General features: G+C 42.1%; 1 protein-coding gene across 2 annotated transcripts in view; it reads left to right on the plus strand.

Annotated features, from left to right (window-relative positions):
- The window catches only part of LOC126187407 (peptidyl-prolyl cis-trans isomerase-like 3), a 66,310-nt gene that overhangs the window by 23,480 nt on the left and 19,419 nt on the right, over positions 1-23,411 (plus strand). For both annotated transcript variants that reach the window (XM_049928472.1, XM_049928473.1), the window contains exon 3: positions 7,743-7,904. In XM_049928472.1, the coding sequence (XP_049784429.1) occupies positions 7,743-7,904 (162 nt within the window). The remainder of the gene's footprint in view (positions 1-7,742; positions 7,905-23,411) is intronic.

The following is a 23,411-nucleotide window of genomic DNA, read 5'->3' on the forward strand; positions in this document are numbered from 1 at the left end:
TATCTGGTTCATATTCATTGATGATATCTTTGTGATCTGGGCCCAGGCGAAGAAACCCTGTCATTCCTCTACAACCTCAACACATTCTCTGCATTTGCTTCACCTGGTCCTCCTCAACCCCACATGTCACCTTCCTGGATGTTGATCTCCATCCCTGATGGTTCTATCCATACCTCTGTCCATATAAAACCCACAAACTACAAACAGTACATGTATTTTGACCGCTATCACCCTTTCCACACCAAAAATCACTCCCATTTGGCCTGGCCACCACATATGGTGTTTGTGCAATAACAAGTCACTTGCCCAATATGCTGAAGGTTTCACAAAGGCCTTCACAGACAGGCACTATTCCTAAGACCTAGTCCACAAACAGATTTCCTATGTCATATTCTCACACACTTCTTATCATCTCACCGTTTCCAAGAACCAGCTGCAAGGTGGTGCCCCTGCTCTGGAGCAACTGAACCTTGACCTTCACCAGGTCTTTGACTATCTATCATCATGCCCAGAAATGAGGAATTTCCTACTAAAGTCCTTCCGCCCCTCCTAAAGTGCTACTCTGCTGCCATTCCAACATGCTCAGCATCCTGGTCCATCCTTATGCCACTCTTGACATTTTGCCACAGGGGTCCTATTCCTGTGGAAGACCCATATGCAAGATCTGCCAGATTGACCCATCCACCAGATAATACTGCAGTCCTGTTACAGGCTCGTCCTGTGCCATCAGAGACAGTGCACCTGTGAAAGCAACCATGTCATATACCAGCTCTGCTGCAGTTTCTGCACAGGATTTTATGTAAGCATGACCAACAACCAGCTGTTCGCCGTAACGAATGGCCACGACCAAACAGACCAAGGAAAGAGTTGACGACCCAGTGGCGGAACATGCTACGAGCACAACATGCTCCAGTTCAACGGCTGCTTCACTATGTGTGCTATCTGGATTGTTCCCCCAAGCTTCAGCTTTCCTGAACTTTGCAGGTGGCAGTTATCCTTGCAATAGGATTACAGCCTTTTCTCCTGTAATACCCGTGGCCTAAATCTGTGCAAAGCCACTGCACACACTCCTTCTACCCAACAATCTCCCCCTCCTCTATCCTGTCACACTTCCCAATCCATGCCGGCCAATTTCCTTCCCCATCTTTCACTTGATATTAGCTTGTGCTCAGTGTCGTTGCAATGGTGTTCCGCTTGTTTTCCATCTCTTGGGCGAGGATACGTCCCTGGATGCGATTCCCACGCTGCACTCTGCAGTGTTTCTTTTAACTGCGACGACGACCTTGGACAGTTTTGCACCTAAGATCCAGCACGGTAGCCAGTCCGTTGTGGTGGGGCCGCCATGTACCCTCTTGGTTGTAGCCCCCTGACAACACAGGGATCGCTCTACTGATGCCTGCGCCGTTAACTCCCCACGTATGCCAAGGAGTAGATGCCCGTCTCCCTGGGGCATCAGGACTCCCGGCAATGGACATCCTGCCAGGTGGCTATTGCTGCGGCTGGGTGGCGCCCGTGGGGAGGGCCCTTGGTCGGAGTAGGTGGCATCAGGGCGGATGACCCGCAATGAAGCGTGGTACATCATCTCTCGCTGGCGGCCAGCCGCCAGCAGTCTCTAAGCGTTCTCGGGCTCAATTTAATGCTGAAAAGTACAATCCGAAAACGTTCCCCTCTCTGGCCACGCCGTGGGAGGAGCGTAAGTCTCAGGATGGAGGTAATAGTTATTCGCCCCGATTCTTGGTTTGTACGAGAGCTGATGGGGAGTCTTTTCTCTCCACAAAGCCTCAGTTCTTCGTCGAGCATTTAGAGGACAAGTTTGGGGAGGTGGAGGGCTTGTCTAAAATGCGCTCTGGCTCAGTACTGATACAAACGGCATCCTCCGCCCAGTCACGCAGGTTACTTGCTTGTGACAAGTTGGGGGATGTTAACGTTACTATTACTCCACATAAGAGTTTAAATATGGTCCAGGGTGTTATTGTCCATAGGGACCTCCTTTTGCAGTCTGATGACGAGCTGCGCGCCAACTTAGAACGTAGAGGTGTTCATTTCGTCCGGCGCGTTCATCGGGGTCCGAGGGACAATCAGGTTGCTACCGGTGCCTTCATCTTGGCCTTCGAGGGTGATACGTTACCGGAAAAGGTCAAGGTGATGGTCTACCGATGTGACGTCAAGCCCTATATCCCTCCCCCGATGCGGTGCTTCAAGTGCTGGAAGTTCGGCCATATGTCTTCCCGCTGCACTTCCAGCCTCACATGTCGAGATTGCGGACGCCCATCTCATCCCGATACTCCATGTGCCCCGCCTCCCATCTGTGTCAACTGCGGGGAGCACCATTCACCTTGCTCGCCTGACTGCAAAGTCTTTCAGAAAGAGCGCAAAATTATGGAATATAAGACCCTGGACCGGCTGAGCTATACTGAGGCCAAAAGGAAATATGACAGACTCCATCCTGTGAGAATGACATCTTCTTATGCAGCTGCTACGACAACTGTGCTAGCCCCATCAGTTTCGAGACTTCCAGCCAGCTCGATAAGCAGTACGACTCCTCCTGCCCCCTTGCCTGTGGGGGGCTCTACCCAACCGGTTGCTCCTGCACCACCTACCTCAGGAGCAACCTCCTCCCACCCGTCGGGGACGTCCGTCCCCGCTTCTCAGCCGGAGAAGCGTCTAACTTCTTCGGCTACTCTCGCCCGTAAGAGTTCCCTTGGGACCCTCCCTTCCCAGGGTTCCACCAGCGGGAAGGATGACGGCCGCCAGTGGCATAAGTCCTCACCAGCGGCCGGGCGTAGGGCTTCACGATCCTCCTCTGTCCCGGAGACTGAATCGGTGAAGCCTTCCCAGCCGGTGCAACCCAAGGTTCAGCGAGAGAAGTCCAAGAGAAAGACCTCTAAGGCCAAAGAACTTGCGGTGGCGCCAACCCCACCGCACCTTTCGCGCTCTGCGTCTGAGGATGCAGTCGAGATTCTAGCGTCCGCTGAGGACCTTGATCTCGCTGGTCCCTCAGACGCCATGGATGCCTCTCGTACGGGTACTGAATCGGTGGCAGTGAGTGAACAAGCGTGTTAATTGCCTTCCCAGTCCTTTCACGCCTTTCTCAGCCATGGACAATATCATCCTCCAGTGGAACTGCGGCGGTTTTTTCCACCATCTAGCTGAGCTCCAACAACTTATCAGCCGTCACCCTTTCTTCTGCATAGCTCTTCAGGAAACTTGGTTTCCAGCAATGCGAACCCCCGCCCTCCGTGGCTATCGGGGTTATTATAAGAACAGGGCAGCGTATGAAAGGGTGTCGGGTGGCGTCTGCCTCTATGTCCTTCACACTCTGCACAGCGAGTCTGTCCCTCTCCACACACCTTTAGAGGCTGTCGCTGTTCGGGTGTGGACGCCACAGGCTGTTACCGTCTGCAGTCTTTACCTTCCACCGGATGGTGATGTCTCGCAGCATGTCCTGGCTGCGCTGATAGCCCAATTGCCGCCACCTTTCTTGCTATTGGGCGACTTCAACGCCCATAACCCTCTGTGGGGTGGGTCAGTGGCAACAGGTCGAGGCGCCATCGTTGAGCATTTATTGTCGCAGCTCGATCTCTCGATTTTAAATGATGGTGCCTTCACACACTTCAGTGTGGCGCATGGCACATACTCCGCCATTGACCTTTCAATATGTAGCCCTAGCCTCTTACCGTCTCTCCAATGGAGTGTGCATGACGACCTGTGTGGTAGTGACCACTTTCCGATCTTTCTGTCACTACCACAGCGTCACTCTTCTGGGCGCCCTAGCAGATGGGCTATGAATAAGGCTGACTGGGACTTGTTCTCCTCCACTGCCGCTATTGAGCCTCTCTCTAGTGATGACATTGATGCGGTGGTTCAATCGGTCACCACCGGCATCGTTACTGCCGCCGAATCTGCCATTCCCCGTTCTTCTGGGTCCCCTCGGCGGAAGGCTGTGCCTTGGTGGTCGCCTGAAATCGCTGAAGCGATTAAAGATCGCCGGCGGGCGCTCCAGCGTCACAAGCGACATCCCTCCTTAGACCACCTTATCGCCTTCAAACGGCTGCGTGCGCGGGCCCGCCTCCTTATCCGCCAAGGCAAGAAGGAGTGCTGGGAGCGGTATGTGTCCACCATTGGCCTCCATGTCACTCCTTCGCAAGTCTGGGCCAAGATTCGACGCGTCTACGGCTATCGGACCCCTGCCAGCGTCCCTGCGCTCTCACTGAATGGAGCAGTTTGTACTGACTCCGACGTCATTGCAAACCGCTTAGCAGAGCATTTTGCTATGAGTTCCGCTTCTGTGAATTACCCCCAGGCCTTCCGCTCCATTAAAGAGCGGATGGAACGTCGGAGCCTTTCTTTTCGCACCGACGCTTCTGAACCCTACAACGCTCCATTCAGTGAGTGGGAATTTCAGAGTGCCCTTGCTGCTTGCCCTGATACCGCTCCCGGGCCAGATCGCATCCACTGTCAGATGCTGAATCACCTTTCAGTGGACTGCAAGCGACGCCTCCTCGACCTTTACAACCGTCTCTGGGTCGAGGGCGAGTTTCCGTCGCAATGGCGGGAAAGTATTGTCATCCCCATTTTGAAACCTGGAAAGAACCCTCTGGAGGTGGACAGCTACCGTCCCATTAGTCTCACCAACGTTCTTTGCAAGTTGCTTGAACGGATGGTGAGCCGGCGCTTAAATTGGGTACTGGAGTCTCGGGGCCTTCTGGCTCCGTCTCAGGGTGGGTTCCGGAAAGGCCGCTCCGCCGCCGACAATCTGGTGAGCCTGGAGTCGGCCATCCGTACTGCCTTTGCCCGCCGTCAGCACCTGGTCGCTGTCTTTTTCGACATGCGGAAGGCGTACGATACGACATGGCGTCATCACATCCTTTCTACGCTTCATGGATGGGGTCTTCGGGGCCCTCTGCCGATCTTTATCCGCAATTTCCTGTCGTATCGTACGTTCCGCGTGCAAGTCGCAGCCTCCTATAGTTCCACCCACGTCCAGGAGAACGGTGTGCCACAGGGTTCTGTTTTAAGTGTCTGCCTGTTTTTAATAGCCATTAACGGGCTCGCTGCGGCCATGGGAAATTCTGTCTCTGCTTCCCTGTATGCTGACGACTTCTGCCTTTATTACAGCTCTACTGGCATTGCAGCTGTTGAACGTCAGCTACAGGGCGCTATCCGTAAGGCGCAGTCTTGGGCTGTAGAGCATGGGTTTCAGTTTTCGGCAGCCAAGACCCGCGTTATGCATTTCTGCCGGCGCCGAACAGTCCATCCTGGGCCGCGGCTTTATCTTGGCGACGAACTCCTTGCTGTGGTGGAAACCCACAGGTTTTTGGGGGTGGTTTTCGATGCCCGGTTGACTTGGCTGCCTCATATCCGGCAGCTTAAACAGACGTGTTGGCGGCATCTAAACGCTCTGAGATGCTTGAGCCACACCCACTGGGGCGCCGACCGCTCTACCCTGTTGCGGCTCTACCAGGCGTTAATCCAGTCTCGCCTGGATTATGGGTGCCTAGCTTATGGCTCAGCATCCCCATCTGCGTTGCGGGTGCTGGACCCAATTCTCCACAGCGGGATACGCCTTGCCACTGGCGCTTTCCGCACCAGCCCTGTGGACAGTGTACTAGTGGAGGCAGGTGTACCTCCACTGCGGTTCCGGCGCCAACGTTTGCTGGCCGCTTATGCGGCCCATGTTCTAAGCTTGCCCGGGCATCCAAATTATCGTGTCCTGTTCCCGCAGTCAGTCGTCCATCTGCCAGACCGTCGGCCCCGGTCGGGTTGTCCGATCGCCGTACGCGTCAAGGAGCTTCTCTGTGGGCTTGGGTTTTTCCCTGTTCCACCTCCTTTCCGGGCGCCTCTGCGTACACCCCCGTGGTGTGTTCCTCGCCCTTGCCTTCGGCTCGACTTGACACAGGGCTCGAAGGACTCGGTCCCTCCAGAGGCCTTCCGCTGTCGCTTTTATTCCATCCTGGCCACGTATCAGGGCTCTGGAATTGTTTACACCGACGGTTCGATGGTTGCTGGTCGTGTCGGGTATGCGCTAACTCTAGGGGACCATTCCGAACAACAGTCCTTGGCGGCTGGCTGCAGCGTTTACACTGCTGAGCTAGTCGCCATCTTTAGAGCCCTAGAGTATATCCGCTCCTGCTCAGGTGAGTCCTTCGTTATCTGTAGTGATTCCCTGAGCGGTTTACGAGCTCTCGACCAGTGTTTTCCTCGTTCTCGTCTGGTGATGGCTATCCATGAGTCCCTGCATACTCTTGCGCGTTGCGGCCGCTCTGTGGTCTTTGTGTGGACCCCCGGTCATGTCGGTATCCCGGGCAATGAACATGTTGACCGCCTGGCGAAAGAGGCCACGAGTAAACCATCTCTGGATGTTGGCCTCCCAGAGGCTGATTTGCGGGCGGTCCTCCGCCGAAAAGTTTTTGCGCTTTGGGACGCTGAATGGCGCGATCGGATTACACCCAATAAACTCCGTGCCATTAAGGAGACGACGACTGTGTGGCGGTCCTCCATGCGAGCCAACCGCAGGGACTCAGTCGTCCTTTGTCGGCTCCGCATTGGCCACTCCCGGCTAACACACAGTTATTTACTGCGCCGGGAGGACCCTCCTGTATGTCGCTGCGGGGCGGCTTTGACGGTGGCCCACATTCTGTTGGCCTGCCCCCTTTTAGCTGTGGTCAGGCAGACATTTGCGCTGCCTGATACGCTCCCTGCCGTTTTATCCGATGACCCTGTTATGGCTGCCTTAGTTTTACGTTTTATTAGGGCAGGGAGTTTTTATTCTTTCATCTGAGTGTTTGTTTTATTTTTTGTTTTGATTCTGGCCTTTGGCCTATGATTTTAAACTGATCTTTTAATGTGTTTCTAAGTGGTTGGCTTTTCCTTTTTTATTTCTATGGTCGGCCAACCACTGTCACACTCTGTGTGGTTTTAGTTCGTTTTTTCTTGTCCTTGTCTCCGTTTCTCTTGTTCTGTATCGTCTGTGATCTATTCTGTTCCTCGTTTTTATTCTCTGTGGATGTTCTTTGTCTTTGGAAAAAGGGACCGATGACCGTAGCAGTCTGGTCCCTTTCATCCCCCAAACCAACCAACCAACCTCAGTGTCTAGTGACATTGATGTCAACAGGACGTTAAACCCAATCTTCCTCCCTTCCTTCCAACCTGTGCCTTCACATTGTTGTCATTGTGTGTTGCACAGCTCACCGTCTCTAGTGCCCATGTGTTGCATTCTTATTCATACAACTGCTGTCTCAGCCGTCTGCATTATTCCTCACACCAGCTGCTTCCCTCCGATCTGCTCACCTCTTTCTCTCTCTGCTCACCTCGCAGAACACAAACTCTCTTCCCAGTCTGCCTGCTGTACTGAAGTTCTGGCATTGTGTATTTAGTCGGCACAATTTCTCATTCTTTATTGTGTGCCTGGTGACAACCCTGTAATTCTCCCAGAACTTTCATTGCTGTGTCAATAATACTTTCAGACATTTCTTTAGGCAGTAACTTCTACTTAACCAGTGATATCAAATGTAAACATGAACAAAAGTTTCAAATGGTAATTCCAGAACGAGAGTTTCTACCACACTATATAGAGTAGGAAATGAATTAAATGGGTGAAATAACAGGAATGAGTTGGAAAATCGCCAGAGTTCACAGTTCGAAGAATATACAGTGACTGCTTGATACCACAAATGAAATTGTTATGTTAACTGTTTTTCAAAATTTTTACAAAATGTGTTGTATTTATCTTCTGTTTTCAGAACTTCTTAGCACTGTGTGCAAGTGATTATTACAATGGCTGTTTATTTCATCGGAATATTAAAGGCTTCATTGTTCAGACTGGAGATCCTACACAGACAGGAAAGGGAGGAAATTCCATATGGGGCCGGAAATTCGAAGATGAATATAAGGAAGACTTGAAGGTAACAAAAATATCTACTATTTTCTGTTATCAGACTATTATTTCTGTGTAAATTAAGTTCTATGTTACTGCACTAACTATTTATAAATAACTAAATCCCCTTCTTTCTTCATTCAGCAAAACATCTTTATTTTTCTCTACTTACAAAAACAGAAGTAATTTCTTAAGTGACCTCTCCAGAAGAAATTCTGGAACAGTTATTTCTCTTGGGTCAATTAATTACAGTGCAATACATAATCCATCTAATCATTCATTTACCATATTTTACACACTGTAAACGCTACGGACTATAAGATGCAATTTTTTTCAAAACAAAACCTTTACCATCTTTATTATTAGACTGCAAAGCCAGACTGAACAAATTATTTGTTTATAAAACAGAATTGACCTTTAAAATGTGTAAAAATCATCATCTGAACTTTGTTGTTCTCCTTCTTCTTTTTCTTCTTCCTCTTCATCATCATTGTCCTCTTCATATATAAGATAGTTTTCACTGCCATCGGGAGCGTTACTTGTGCCTCACTTCTTGAAAGATTTAACAATAATGTCTTGTCTCACGATAGACCGTGACTGTTTTATCCACTGAGACACTTGTTTGATTGTAGGTCATTGTAAAGCTCCCTTCTGTATGAATTCATATTGGGTTTCATTTGTCATCCATTTTTTCCATTCCTCACTCATATACACTTCAAGGGGGTTATTTATTGATATTCAAGAGGTTGCCGCTGAGAAGTCCTCCAGGAGTAACAGCAAGCCCTGTATTTCCCTGTCTCAACTTCTCTTTTACAGAATTTTTCAGATGGCTACTAAACTGATCTAGCACAAGGAGAGTCCTCTTATTCAAGAAAGCACCTTTCCTTCTCTCCCACATTCTGTTCATCCATAATTTCATATCGGTTTTGTCCATTCAAGCCTTGTCATGTTTGTGAAAAACACCTGCTGGCAGTATTTCGGGAAGTTTTGGCATTGTTTTGCGCTTGAAAATGATCATTGGCTGTAGTACCTCCAGCACAACATGAAAGGACAACAGTGTAGTGCATTTTTTAAACTCCGCTTGTTTTTCTAGTTATACTTCAGTTACTCGGCACATCAAATATCAGAGGAGTTTCACCCATATTTGCTATTTGTGTCGACTCCCTATTGGTTTTATTTTGATGTTTAATAATAAAGCAATGGAAAGATAATATTTTCTCGTCATACTCTTGTGGCATTTTCTGAGATATTTTGGTTTTGGTTCACATACTAAGTATATGATGCTTCATAAACCAGTAGCACCAACAAACACCACCCTTAAAGTCTGTTAAGTTCCACTGTAGCAATAGGTTAAGAGCACGTATTTGAATCATATTTGTATTAATTTCAGTGACATTTTGCTGGTGTCCTTGAATCCATTTCAATATGTCATCTTATAGTTTTGACCATTTTGCATTTAGTACTCTTATTTGCATGCTTAGTCTTCCTCATTTTCTTCAGTTCTTCTTTACTAGCCCACCAATCGTGAATGGCTTTCTCTGTTGGTGCTTTGTTTCCATGTTGTTCTGCATATGCTGTTACTTTAGATTCATAGCCTGCATCATATGAATACCTTTTATTTCTTCCTTTAAGAAACTAGCTTCTAACAGAAATTGTACTGTTACTGATACCACAAATCTCTCTCAGTTCAAGCTAACTGGCATCGTAGCCTGCAATGATGCATCATATCCTAGACAGTGTTCTGGGTTTGTGATGGTGGGACGGGAGGGAGACATTGTTAGCTAGCTTGTGAATCCTCGCAACTCATATTTGTTGCATAAGTGCACTGCTGCTGCCAGATGAATCCAGTGTTGCCAGATAGAGATAACATTGATTTTTGTATCGATGCATACACAGCTTGTAAAACACAGAACTGTTATGCATACTGTGGCGTAGTTGTTTATATTTGCTTTACTGCAAACTGTTGATGTTGAATTAGTGTGGAGCTTCCACAATCATCAGCTTGAATGTTTTAGAGTTATGCGGGAAGAAACTACAGCGTTTCACTGACTCTGTGAACATTTCTAACAAGGAGATGCCCCAAGCAGTAGAATCGACTTTTTGAAACTATCTATAAGGCACTGTAGGTTAATGTCCCAAGTATCACAACTTGCAACCATTCACCCTGGTGAGCCCTTGTTTGCTGACAATCTACAAACAAAATTTGAAATTTTATGTGGTGCTGTACAGCTTTAAATAAGTTAATTAAATCAGACTTGTTTTGTAACATAATGATTATAGTACAAGCCTCGTATGCAAGTGGTTATGGGTGTTTCAATCTCATTAGCTGCATTGAAATTTTTTGTTTTTATGTCCTTGTCAAAACAACTTTGGTCACTTTTTAAATTCAGTTAATAGGTTTATAAGTAATTTATCTATTTCTGTTCCTTTGTCGTGCCATTTTAATCACCATATCAACTTTTTCAGTTGCTCTCATTTTTTCCTGTAATTCTTTCACCACTTGGAATCTTTGAGCATGTGATTTTAATTATTTCCATGCATTAACATTGATTTAATTTCTTTTGTTTCATCATCCTATATTTTTGCCCAGTTTATTGTATTTGTTATTAATTATAACTATTTATCATTTTGCTTTAATTTCATTTTATTTATAATCCCTTCTTTCATTTAAATCTTCACTTATGTTGTCCATAGTGCAATAAAAAATTGTGATTTAAATGTGTAAATGACTATTACCATCCAAGAAATTGTACATCATGCAACAAAAATCATATTTTGAAATCATTGCACATGTAAACAGATTATTTCGTCCTCTCTCTCTCTCTCTCTCTCTCTCTCTCTCTCTCTCTCTTCCCCCCCCCCCCCCCCCCCCCCCCGATAGATCGACATTTTCAAATTTTTTAAGTATTATGATAAATTAATAAAAATAATTGTACATTTAAATTCACATGCACAGAGTTTCTAACTGAAAGAAGAATGATGGGGGGAAAAAAATAAGAGCAGTTAGAAAAGTTAAAATGGTGATTAAAAGTGATGTTACATAGATGTTGGTACTAGTTGAGCAGACTGTCATTTGAACATATGTGTACTTAATTGACAGAACAACACTGCACAAGAACTCCTTTGAACAATATTAATGTGGCTTTATTAATCACAATCACAGGAGACAGCAAAGATTACATGGCTTGTTCGATCGTTCTGAGCTTGCAGTTGAAAATAACAAGCAAGAAACAAAAGCATCAGCGTTATCTTGTAGCCATGCACGAACCAACAATAAAAAAAGCATATTCCAAGAATAACAAAAACAAAACATACATATATAAAACACAACACCTCTGATGGCTGGCGCAAAATGTTTAACAGAGTAATTGTTCCTACACATGCACAATACAATGCTATGCAACTGCACGATGTCGCCACAAGTAAAAAAAGTTACATTGAAACCCATTCATTGAACAAAAATAATGATCAAAGTCATTTCAATAAATATTTAAAAATGTAAAACTTTCAAAGCACCTAATGAGATTCGAACCCACAATAATCTGCATATGAGGCTTGTACTGTAACCATTACAGTACACAGCCAGTTACTAAAAAAAAAAAAAAAAACTTTTTAAAATCTGTAGAGCATCAAGCAAAATTCCAAAATGTTTTTTCTTCGATTACTTGCAAATGAGGCTCCGCCAGGGTGAATGGTTGCAGGATGTGATACCTGGGATCTTAACCTATATTGCCATATAGATAGTTTGAAAAAGTCAGTTCCACTGCTGGGGATCTCTATTGTAAGACTTGAAAGTGCCATTAAATTAGGATATTTCAGTGATTAACAAGCTGCTATAGTTGTGGTAGTGAATAAAAAGTTTAGTTTTAGTGCTTGTGTAGAAATATCGAAGTACTTGCTGTAGTATTGTTGTAAACAGTAGTCAGTATTCTTAAAGCTCTATTTATATAGACAAATACCAAACTTTTTATAAATTTAGAAAATAAAAATAACAAATTGCATTACTATATTTTACTAAAAAGTTTGTTTACTGTATACTTGTGTAATGAACACAACTTAACCTGATCTCAGTCTTTGCTGTAGTGGCAGTGAAATCACTTACGTGAAACGGTATCCATTTTATGAAATATTTAGTAATGTAACATACAGCTAAATAGGTATTGTTTGTATATCTCGTACACAAATTTCTTGATTAAATTATATACCAGTATCATTAGTTAGTCATTTTTATCAAATAAAACTGTAAAAAGCCAAGTAATTTCAATATTTCATTGGGCAGGTACTGGTAAATAATTATGTATGCAAAAATGTTATTGTCACAATTGACAAATGTGAAAACTGCTGCCGACAGTGTGCAGACTACCAATGATTATTCATGTTGGATGCAGCAAAGCGCCGGCCGTGGTGGCCAAGCGGTTAAAGGCGCTACAGTCTGGAACCGCGCGACCGCTACGGTCGCAGGTTCGAATCCTGCCTCGGGCATGGATGTGTGTGATGTCCTTAGGTTAGTTAGGTTTAATTAGTTCTAAGTTCTAGGTGACTGATGACCTTAGAAGTTAAGTCGCATAGTGCTCAGAGCCATTTGAACCATTTTTGCAGCAAAGCAACCAGCTTGGATTAGATGTGTGACTGGCCTTTGGCACTGTAGTAGTTATGTCTATTGCTCCCTGATTATGAGAAAATTCCAGCTGCTCTTAAAATTCAAAGTTGATATGCCTATAGCATGGGCAGAATTAGAACAATTCAGAACTGTACTTGGCAGCAGTAAAGTTAGTAATAGTGTAGATGACTGGACTGTGGTCAAACCTACTGTATTGGACAAGAGGTTCAAGATATTGTGGAAGTCTGCTAGCATCAGTCTCAAAACAGCTTCACTGCACTGCAGACAGAAAGTATTCAAACAATCTGAGGAATTTAGGTATGCTCTGAAAAGACAGTAAAAAAGTGCAAGCTAATGTTAGTCATAGTTCAGGATGGAAAAAAAATAATAATAATTTTGTTTCGTGGCCAAAATCCTTGCTATTATTTGATAAGATCAGTGTAATTTTTTGCTGAAATTGCTGTTATTTTTTGCCAAAATTGACATTACTTTTAGCCAAGTTAGTTGATTGTGCCAAATTGGTTGTAACCATACTTTTTTTGACACACATGGTATTATTTCTTGCCAGATTCAGTGTTGCTTTGATAAATTTTATGTTATTGTTGAACTTGGTGTTTCACAATTTTTTCCATATGTGATAATTTTGTACAAAGTTGGTTGTAAGGTTGGTGCCATTTCTTTTTTTTTTTTCCAAATTTGCTGTTGTTGATTTTGCTGACTTTGTGTTTCTTTCCAAATACAGTGCAATTTTCTTTTCCAAACACGGTATTGTTTTTTGCCAAGTATGGTGTTCTTTTGCCAAATTCAGTATTTTAGCCAAATTGGGTGTTCTTTGGCAAATTTGGCATTTTTTGCCAAAATTGGAGACTTTTTTTGTCAAATTAATCGGGTGGTTTTTGCCAGGTTGGGTGTTCTGTTTGTCATCATTTCAAAGTTCGTTATCCAGGAACTGAACTATTATTGGAAGAGTGCACATGAAACTCTAACTTTAGGAGATTGAAAGTCAAAATGCAGTTTTAACATTCAGGAACTATCTATCAGTTTTGAATATTAGTAAACTACTATCCTCAGATTTATTACATTTTTATGAGATAATATTACAAATTTTGTGTTATATTGTGAAAATTGCCAATTTTGCATAATTTCTCAAAAAACCATTAATTTTTCATTATCTTTATTGCGGAATTTTCCTGTCAAGAGGGTTAAAAAGACCAAGGAGGTTCTTCTTTTAAGCAGTGGTGATGGGAGGGGAATGTTAGAACTAGCACAGAACTTGTTTGGTAATGAATATCAGGTAGGTAGTATTTTTAGGCAAAGTACAGGATGCAGTGGTGTCACCTATGATTTAGGTTCTCTGGGAAACTTCTTGAAAGATCATGCAGTTGTAATTGTCGGTGCCATGAACCATGTGTATGAAGCCAGGCACATCACTGGAAATGCTCCTTGCACAAAAGTAAAGTAAAGTAAAGTTTGTGTCACTCTTTGAGCAGTATGACAAACTCTGGATGACTTGTGTTGGACCTCTAAATTCAGAGCAACGTATGTTGCCCAGCAGATCAGTGATCACAGATGGAAATCAGTGATGATGTATCACATCTTACACATTCGCGCCTCACATGATGTGGTTTTCATTTGAATGTTTCTGGTAAGAGGTTACTTGTATGACTAATTCCCAGAAGCATTCAATGAAACCAAACCAATGTATGTTCAATCCTTGTGATTTCCAATATTATCACTAGGAATTTTCTAGGATAAATGGTGCCAAAAGATAGAGCTGTCCAGTAACTATAGAAACATATGCAAAAGTAAATGAAGAAACAAAAACTGGTAGTTTGGACAGAAAAAAGGTTAACCGTGAAAATACATTTTGACTTCTCCATCAAAACGTAAGAAACTTGTTTAATAAGAACAGGCATCTCTTATCAGTGCAAGACACTGAGAAATGTAAAGGTATTTCCTACAGATGTACCTTACATGATGAAACATCATTTGGAAATTCCAGAAATTGAACAGATCAAACTAGAGGGACACAAATTAGTATCACATTAATGTAAGTGTAGTATGAGGAAAGGGGGAATGGTTATATCCACAAAAGAGGAATAAAGTCCTAGGCCAATTGAACAACTATAAAAGTGCTGTACTTTGGTAATAGACTAGGTAACATATAAGGTCACTGTTCTGAGTTTGTAGGCAATAATCATAAATGTTTTAAACAATTGAAGGTGATACCAATAAGACTGTAGAAATAACTGGGAAGTGATTGTATACAGAGATTTCATTATAGTTTTCATCTCGTATAGTTCTGATTGAGGGCATCCAGAATTACTGATGTCTGTCTTTGGTTTGACCACTGCAAGGAGGACATTGTGTTAAAGCAATTGCTAATTTATTTTTAAAACCATATCTTCAAAACTTTGAGGTCCAGCCAGTTCGAAAAATTTTTGTGTCCAGAAAACCAGCCAGTTGTGGCACTATTTAAATTATTACTGGCACATTTGTGTTTGATATATCTTAAAAGATGACACAAAAAAGCCCAAGCTTCGAGGTTTATTTTTAATATTTCATGTAGTTCTGTGATAGATTACAAATTTTACAAGAATGATAACAGAATATAATTATCCTTCCAAAAAATAATTGGGAGATGCATTCTGAGCAATTTCACGAAAACTTGGCTTTTGTATGAAAAAGTCTGAAACATTCATGCATACAGAGAGGTATGTTACATTTGGAACTGTTCCAGCTTGTGTATTTCGTGCTTGCTTTGCCAGTAGATTGTTTTGTCTTCTCCGAACAAATCTTGAAAACCTGCATTGAATGCTGCTTTGTCATGAGATACATATATAAAAAAAAGGATGAGATGAAGATAAATAAAACGGAACTAAATTATAATTATAGCAACACTATTAGCAATGGAAACATTGTATCAGACTGTAGTTTACTTGAATATGAATTTTCTGCATACTCTTCCCACTCAGATAGATCTGTATGATCTAAAATCACTGAATTCTTCCTCTAAAGCTTCCAAAATATCTTTCTCACTCAACAAATGTGACACATTTGTAGCAGGATTACAACAAACAAGAAAATCGTAACAAATAAATGCACAAATTTCATGACAAAGCAGGTACACAGTGTCTCTGTCAAGTCTTGATAACAACTGTTAAGTTTGCTAATGCTGCTTTCAAAGTTATTCTAGAAATTGACATTGGAAGGCTGCACTTGTCAAAGGTTGGATGGCGAGATGTCCATACTTAGTTCTCCTATCTAATTTGCCCAGTTTTTGAGCAAGAGATGGTTCGTACATCGTGAACATTGGCCCAAGATATACTCAGGTGCAGTCACTTAAACGACTTGTGCTCTGGCTTGGTCACCAAAGTGTTAATGAAATAGATGTGAGTTCCATAATAAATGGTTTAGCTGCCCATTGTGGATAAATGACAGCTATAAAACATTTCCATCAATCTGGTTTAACTAAGGGAGGAAAAGGAAATTTCACAGACTTTGAAATGCTGACTCAGTTAAATTAAGCAGAGAGAATTTACAGGATTAGAATGGGGAAGAAGTTACCAAAGGGCACACAGCAGACAAGAAGTTTCCTTCCTAAAAATATTCTTAATTTATGAATTCCATTTTCCTTTATGAGAAGTCGGAGACATTTTCAGTGGATGCCAAGGAAAAGGCTGGCTAATATCTAGGTTCAGATTATCTTGTACCATGAAAAAGAGTTTTATTAAATGGAAAAGGAGTTGCTCTAATCAAGACCTAAAAATGCACTGCAAGCAGCACGAAGAATGGTTAAGTATATGATCAAAAAAGGCAAAAATCATACACTACACTAAAAAAATTGAAAGTTCCAAAAACAAGGCAAGGACAGTTTGGAGCATTATAAGGCATGAAACAATTAAACCCAGGAAAACAAATGATACTGATCTCCCAGATGGCAGCAGCAGTGAGACAAATGACATGAAATTTATTTGCAATTGCGGAATCTTTCTCACATCAGCTGCATTAGGTATGAACATATTACCTATTGGTGACACATGAAAGTTTGTGCCACACTGTAACTAGAATCCAGATTTCCTTCTCGTTGCAAGCAGTTGCCTCAATTAATTTGGTTATCCGAGCAAGTGGAAAATCTAGGTTCGAGCCCCGGTCTATCACACGCTTTCATGTGTCACTAATGGGTAATACCATCATACCTAAGATTCTGAAATTGCGAATAAATTTCATAAATTTAGTACAGCTGAAAGATCTTCACCAATACCTGTTTCTTTATACATGGAAACTGAAATGGAAATGGAAATGGAAATGAAGTCCCATGCATCTTGACAGAGCATAGGGGAACAATGCAGGAGACATGCACCGCCATACTAGGCAAGGTCCTAATGGAGGTGCTTTGCCATTGCTTTCCTCCAACTGTAATGATGATGATAGTGACACAACACCCAGTCATTTCGAGACACCACCACCCAGTCATTTTTGGGCAGGTGAAAATCCCTGACCCGACTGGGGATCAAACCCAGGACCCCGTGCTTGGGAAGCGAGAAAGCTATCGCGAGACCATGAGCTGTGGATTTCTTTAGACATAAATGAAAATAAATGAATTCTTCCTTAACTGTAGCTGAAAACATGGGGACAAAAAAATCTGCCATCTGAAGGAGATCCAGTCAACTTATTTCTTATATAGCTTACACATACTCCATCACCAAAAGAAATGAGTTTTGCCAACTAATCTGTAAGGAAGATCACAAAAATCATTAGTTCACTAAAAAGTAGCAACTCTTGTGGCCCTGATGGTATCTCAGCCAAAGCACTAAAATCTTATGCTGGCTTGGTAGCAACACTTCTGAGTTACCTGTGTAATCAGTTATTGAGTCAAGGGGTTTCCTGGAAGACTGAAGTATGCAGTAACATTCCACCACAATGGAGATAGGCCGATGACTTCTGATAATGCACCTATCGTCTTCTTTACTTTGATCTCAAAATTTTTGTGAAAGGGAAACTTGTCTGCATAAATGATTTACTGGGAACATTGGAAGACTCTTCAAAAACTATTGCTCACTGGTGGTACGTAGAAAGAAACGTGTCACTGACAAGTAATGTAGCTCAATACGTGTTGTGCAATGTTCATCCATTCTGGCTACAAGGTTGGTAAGCAGTTCTTGTAGTAGGCTGTTCTGTTCCTCCACTAGCACGGTTGACAAGTGCTGCGTGGTTGTTAGTGCATGTTGACTTGTTGTAACATACCTCCCCACATTCCACTTACGTTCGTTGGATTAAGTTGGGGGAATGGCACACAAGTCCATTTTCCAAATATCCTCACATTCCAGGAGATCCTCCATTTGCACTGTTTGATGCAGTCATGCATTGTCATCCATAAAACTGAAGTCAGGGCTGAAAGCACTCTTGAAAAGATGCAGCTGGGAAAGGAGTGCAGTGTCGCAATGTTGTTCACTGTTGAGTGTACCTTGCCTTCCCACACCATAACATCTGGACCACCAACACAATCATGTTCGATAATGGTGGATGTACCCTCATATGGCAAGATGTAGAAACACTTAAGGCACCCAGGACCATTGTCAAACATGGTTGTTTGGTGGTTCTGGTCTTGTTGTGTGTGGGAAGGCTTATTATTGTATGAGTGTACTGACCTCCAAATCTTTAAACACTGTAGACTCACTGGTCATCATTATTTTGACGCTTTAGTGTTTCCTCATGTATGCTTTTTCAGTGTGCGTTCGGCTCTGACTTCATTTTTATAGGTGACAGTGTTCAACCATATCAAACAGTGCAGGTGGGGCAGCTCCCTGAACGAGGGGACATTTGGTGAATGAACTGGCTTCTGCTCATCCCCCTCACTTAAATGTCACTGAGCATATGTGGGATGTGTATTGCAGCATGTCCACATGCCGCAAGTACCATCCAGCAGTTGTCAATTGCGCTGGTGGAGGAATGGAAAGCCCTTCCGTAAGAACTCCTTACCAACGTTGTAGTTAGCATGGGAGCGCATATTGCAGAGCAAGCATTGCTGACCATAGTGATCATACACCTGTTAAGAACCATGACCCTCCTTTCATAATGTCCAATGGACCATCATAAATTGCAGTGACTACAGTGTAATTGTTGTCTCTGAAGGAAAAAAAGTATTATTTCTGTTCGTCTCATTGCGTGTTTCTTTGTTACCTACAGTACTACTACTGTAGCAGTTCTTTCCATGTGTAGCCACATTTCATCGAGCTATGTTACTAGGCAGTGACACATTGTGTGAAAGCTACTTTTGTCCTTATGTTTTGTACATCATTGTCTACAAGGTGTGATCAATAGGTAACAGGAATTTTTGTTTTCCTTAAAGAAGCTTTATTTATTCATCATCAATATCAACTTTTTTCCCTTCAAAGTAATCTCTCTGAGATATAATACACTTGTCAGCATTTTTTCCAATCTTGGAATCACTTCTGGAACTCACTTTTCGTTGTGGTGTTCAGCTCCTTCAGTGATTTCATTTGTAACTCATCAGTGGTGGAAAGACAATGTCCTTTCATGGTTCTCTTCAACCTCAGGAACAGAAAAAAGTCTCATGGGGCCAAATCTGGTGAATAGTGGCTGAGGCAATGTAACTGTTTTGTTTATTCCCAAAAAATCATGAACAAGAGTAGAGATGTGAATCGGAGCATTATTGCGAAGCCATCTCCATGAATGGTTTTACCGCAGTTTTGGTTATTTTCTTTGGATTGCTTCACGCAAATGATGGGTAACATCCAGGTAGTATTTTTTATTGACCGTACAACCATAAGGCAGGAACTCATTATGCACTCTTTCATGGTAATCAAAGAAAACAGTGAGAAGAACCTCCATACCTGATCAAAATTCTTGAAATTTTTTTTTTTTGGTCTTGGCCCTTCAGGCAGTTTCCATTGGCACGATTGGGATTTGGTTTTGATATCCCACCCGTATACCCACATTTTGTCACCTATTATAACAATCTTTCTAAGTTCTGGATATTGTGGACTACATACCGCAATTCTTAAGGGACATTGTTTTTGGTCAAAATTGAATAATTTCAGAACAAACTTTCCGAAAAATTTTTGGCGTGAGCCAAAGGAAATGCTGACAGCAGCAGCAACCTCTCTGATGGTGATTTGTCCATTTTCTTGGTCTAGGGCATCAAAGCAATTGTCAGCTTCAGTGTCTTTTCAATGCTCTTTGTAACATTTTTACCACTCGTAAACTCTTATCTTACTCATAGTAGGTATGCTAAAAGCCACAGTCAACATTTCGAATGCGGTGCTGCACTTTATTCCATTTTTCATGCAAAATTTAATGCAAATTCTTTGATTCGTATTTTTCGAAAGTAAAAATTTGCCGAATACTCCAGAACATGTAAATTTTTTTTTTTACTTTCAACAATAAATTAAATATACAAAATAGTTGAAAATGCAAACATACATTAGGAACATGTGTACAAACAAGATTTTTTTAATCTTTCAGAATTGAATGTATAAAGCCCTTGAAATAAAATTCCTGTTAATTTTTGATCACACCTCATGATAAAAGATCCAAACACATCCATACCAGAGACAGCCCTGGGAATAATGGAACAGACTTAAAAGTTGTTCCCAGACAACAGCTTAACTGTTAATCTTATTAAAACTCATATTATACAATTCCAAATAAATAAGTTACTTGTCCAGAAGTTGATCAATGGGCATGCACTGAATGAGGCTCTGTGTGTTGAGCTCCTGTGTATCCAAATACATAATCTACTAAGGAGGTACCAATATGTGAATGAGTAGACAGAAAGCTCAGTTCTGCCTGTTTTGCACTCTGAAACATCTCTCACTGTGTCGACCTGCAGAGAGAACTGCTAGCATACATTACCATCTTTCACTCAGTTATGTCTTATGGCATAATGTTATGGCGCATTCCAGCTAAAATGAAAAAAAAATGTTTATTCTAGAGAAGTGTGCAATAAGAATATTCTGTAAAGTTGATAACTGAGCATCTTGTATGAGCCTCTTCAGTCACCTAGGCATTCTTACATTTACATGCCAATACATACGAGTTGTGTTCAAAAAGTATCTGGAATTTTATAATTTCACAGGTTGCATTTGTCCAATTCATGCAGTTTTTCATAGTGTTGGTAAACATGTCTGAAACATATCTGTATACTGACAGCCTATTGGATGTATAGTCTGTTGCCAGTTCTCAAGAAGGTTGCATGTGTATGCTTACGAGTGATGATTATTGTTTTTTAAAAATAATTCAGAGAATTTGCAGTAAATTTTGCTATAAAAATGGAATAAAATGTAACAAAGTTTCAGAAATGTTGGGTATTGTTTTTGGTAAGTCTGCTGTCAATAAAACTAGGACTTAAGAGTGATATAAATGTTTCCTAGATGTCCGTGAAGATGTTGAAGATGACGATCATTCTGGACATTCCAGCACATCAACAACGGTCTAAAACATGGAAAAAGTGAAAACAGTTGCCAAATCTCAATCAGATAAGTTGCTGATGGTGTTGGCATAACAATTGCCTTATACCACGAGATCTTTTTGGATGTTTTGGGTATGAAACACGTGAAACGATTCATGGATTTTGCACCACGGTAATGCATCTTCTCACACTTCATTGATTGTTCATGAATTTTTGACGAAAAACAACACTATAGTAATATCCCAGCCTCCACATTCACTAGACTTTGACTTTCTTTATTTCTAAAAATAAAAAGAACTCTAAAGGCGTATCATTTTACAAGCATAGATGCCTGCCACAAAACTTTCAAAACCTTACCTATTCTTTCCTATGTAATTTAACACTATTGTAAAAATACATACCTTTGGCGACTCATTCCTATGGTTATCTTGAAAATCTAGGGGTGTTGTAGGTGGAAATGGACAAAAGGTATTATTCCCAGCTCATCACAAATTCCTACAAATACTAATTACAACACATGGTTTATTACAAAGATGAAAATTTAAAGATATGTATCAGAATGTAGATAACATAAGCATTATATATCACACTGGACCAATGTCAGAAATCTGTTTTTGTATTGTAGATTCCGAAGCATGGTGTGATGCACATGGAGATGTACCACTTGGGGCAGTAGTATTGTGTTTCTCTCTAGACACACTTCTCACGTGTATCCTGCTTCTTGGAGCAAACTGTGCATACTCGTGTCAGATTGCTCTTCTTTTCTGTTGGTTTGATGGCTTCTGGGAAATGTCTTTGTCTACCGAAGAGGGTAGGGCGTTTGTCATGGTCATCTTCGTGTAGGAGAAATGATGCTCCCTTTGTACTTCTCAACTGTTTTTTTCCAAGAGGGTCAACGTAAATTGCTGGGAGTTCTTTTTCCCTCCACCTTTGCCGTACGAGATAAAAGAATTCCACACAGAAATTTCCAGCAAACGGATAAAGATTTTCGTATAATATTTTTTGCCTTGCTTTCTGAGTATTGGATACAATGCCACTCTCCGATCGGCTTGATCCACCTATCCCATGGTGCTGCTGTCGTTAAGCATGAGCTTTGGCTTCATTATTTCCTATTACCTTTTTTCAGTCTCCACCATATCCATAAAGTGGATAGTTGAAAGAAGCACCACTTCTTTCGTGTCTTTTCAATGCAATGCTAGACCCCACCCCCCTTCATAATTTTTTATTTCAGAGAAATTGTGGCATCTCTTTCTGGGTCATTTTTACTGTTCCATAAATACCTGTGGACTTCAGAGTTAGGAAATCGGCTAACAGTGGGAATATGTAAAAGGTATCTGTCATTAGACAGAAACCTTGCTTCAGGAGTGGTTTTACAAGTGTCAAAACAGCTTGTGATGACATTGGAAAATCTATAAATTCTGCATCCATCTTTTCCCCTTTCGCTGTGTCTATAGTCATGAGCCACACATATATGCTAAGATTCACACAGAATGTAGAATTTTATTCCAAATCGGTTTTTTCATTGGACTATACTGTACCGGACCCAGTCGGCACTTACACAAAAGTAGACTTTCATCACTGTAATGTCTTTCAGGAACATAAGAAGTTTTGAATTTATTTTCAAGATGTTGATAAACTGGGCAAATTTTTTTCAGCTTAGGCTTTGGGTGTTTTGCAGCATCACAGATTTTGTTATCAGAAAAATGAAGATACTTTTTGATTGACAAAGCCTCTTGTAAGACATTATGTTATTAAAAAAACGGAGTTGATATGCTTGCTGCTGCATCCAGTATATCTGCGGTTCAGGTTTCTGAACAACACTTTGCAAAATGGTTAGAGCAAGGAACATTCGAAGCTCTTCACATGATGGTGGCAAACCATTACAGCTGGTGGTTGAAACAAATTGGCTAATACACTGAAGCGCCCAAGAAATTGGTATAGGCATGCGTATTCAGACATAGATATGTAAATGGGCAGAATATAGAGCTGCATTTGGTTACGCCTGAGACAACAAGTGTATGGCACAGTTGCTAGATCGGTTACTGCTGCTACAATGGCAGGTTACCAAGATTTAAGTGAGTTTGAACGTGATGTACATTCAGTGCGCGAGCGATGGGACACAGCATCTCCGAGATAGCGATGAAGTGGGGATTTTCTCGTACAACCATTTCATGAGTGTATCTTGAATGTAAGGAATCCGATAAAACATCAAATCTCTGACATTGCTGCGGCCGGATAAAGATCTTGCAAAAACGGGACCAACGACGACTGAAGAGAACTGTTCAGTGTGACAGAAGTGCAATCCTTCCACAAATTGCTGCAGATTTCAAGGCTGGGCCATCGACAAGTCTCAGCATGCGAAACATCATCAATATGGGCTTTTGGAACCGAAGGAACCCTTGATGACTGCATGACACTAAGCTTTATGCCTCACCTGGGGCCATCAACACTGACATTGGACTGTTGATGACTGGAAATATGTTGCCTGGTCGTATGAGACC

The sequence above is a fragment of the Schistocerca cancellata genome, chromosome 5 (genome assembly GCF_023864275.1).
Source record: "Schistocerca cancellata isolate TAMUIC-IGC-003103 chromosome 5, iqSchCanc2.1, whole genome shotgun sequence".
Taxonomy (NCBI): Eukaryota; Metazoa; Arthropoda; class Insecta; order Orthoptera; family Acrididae; genus Schistocerca; species Schistocerca cancellata.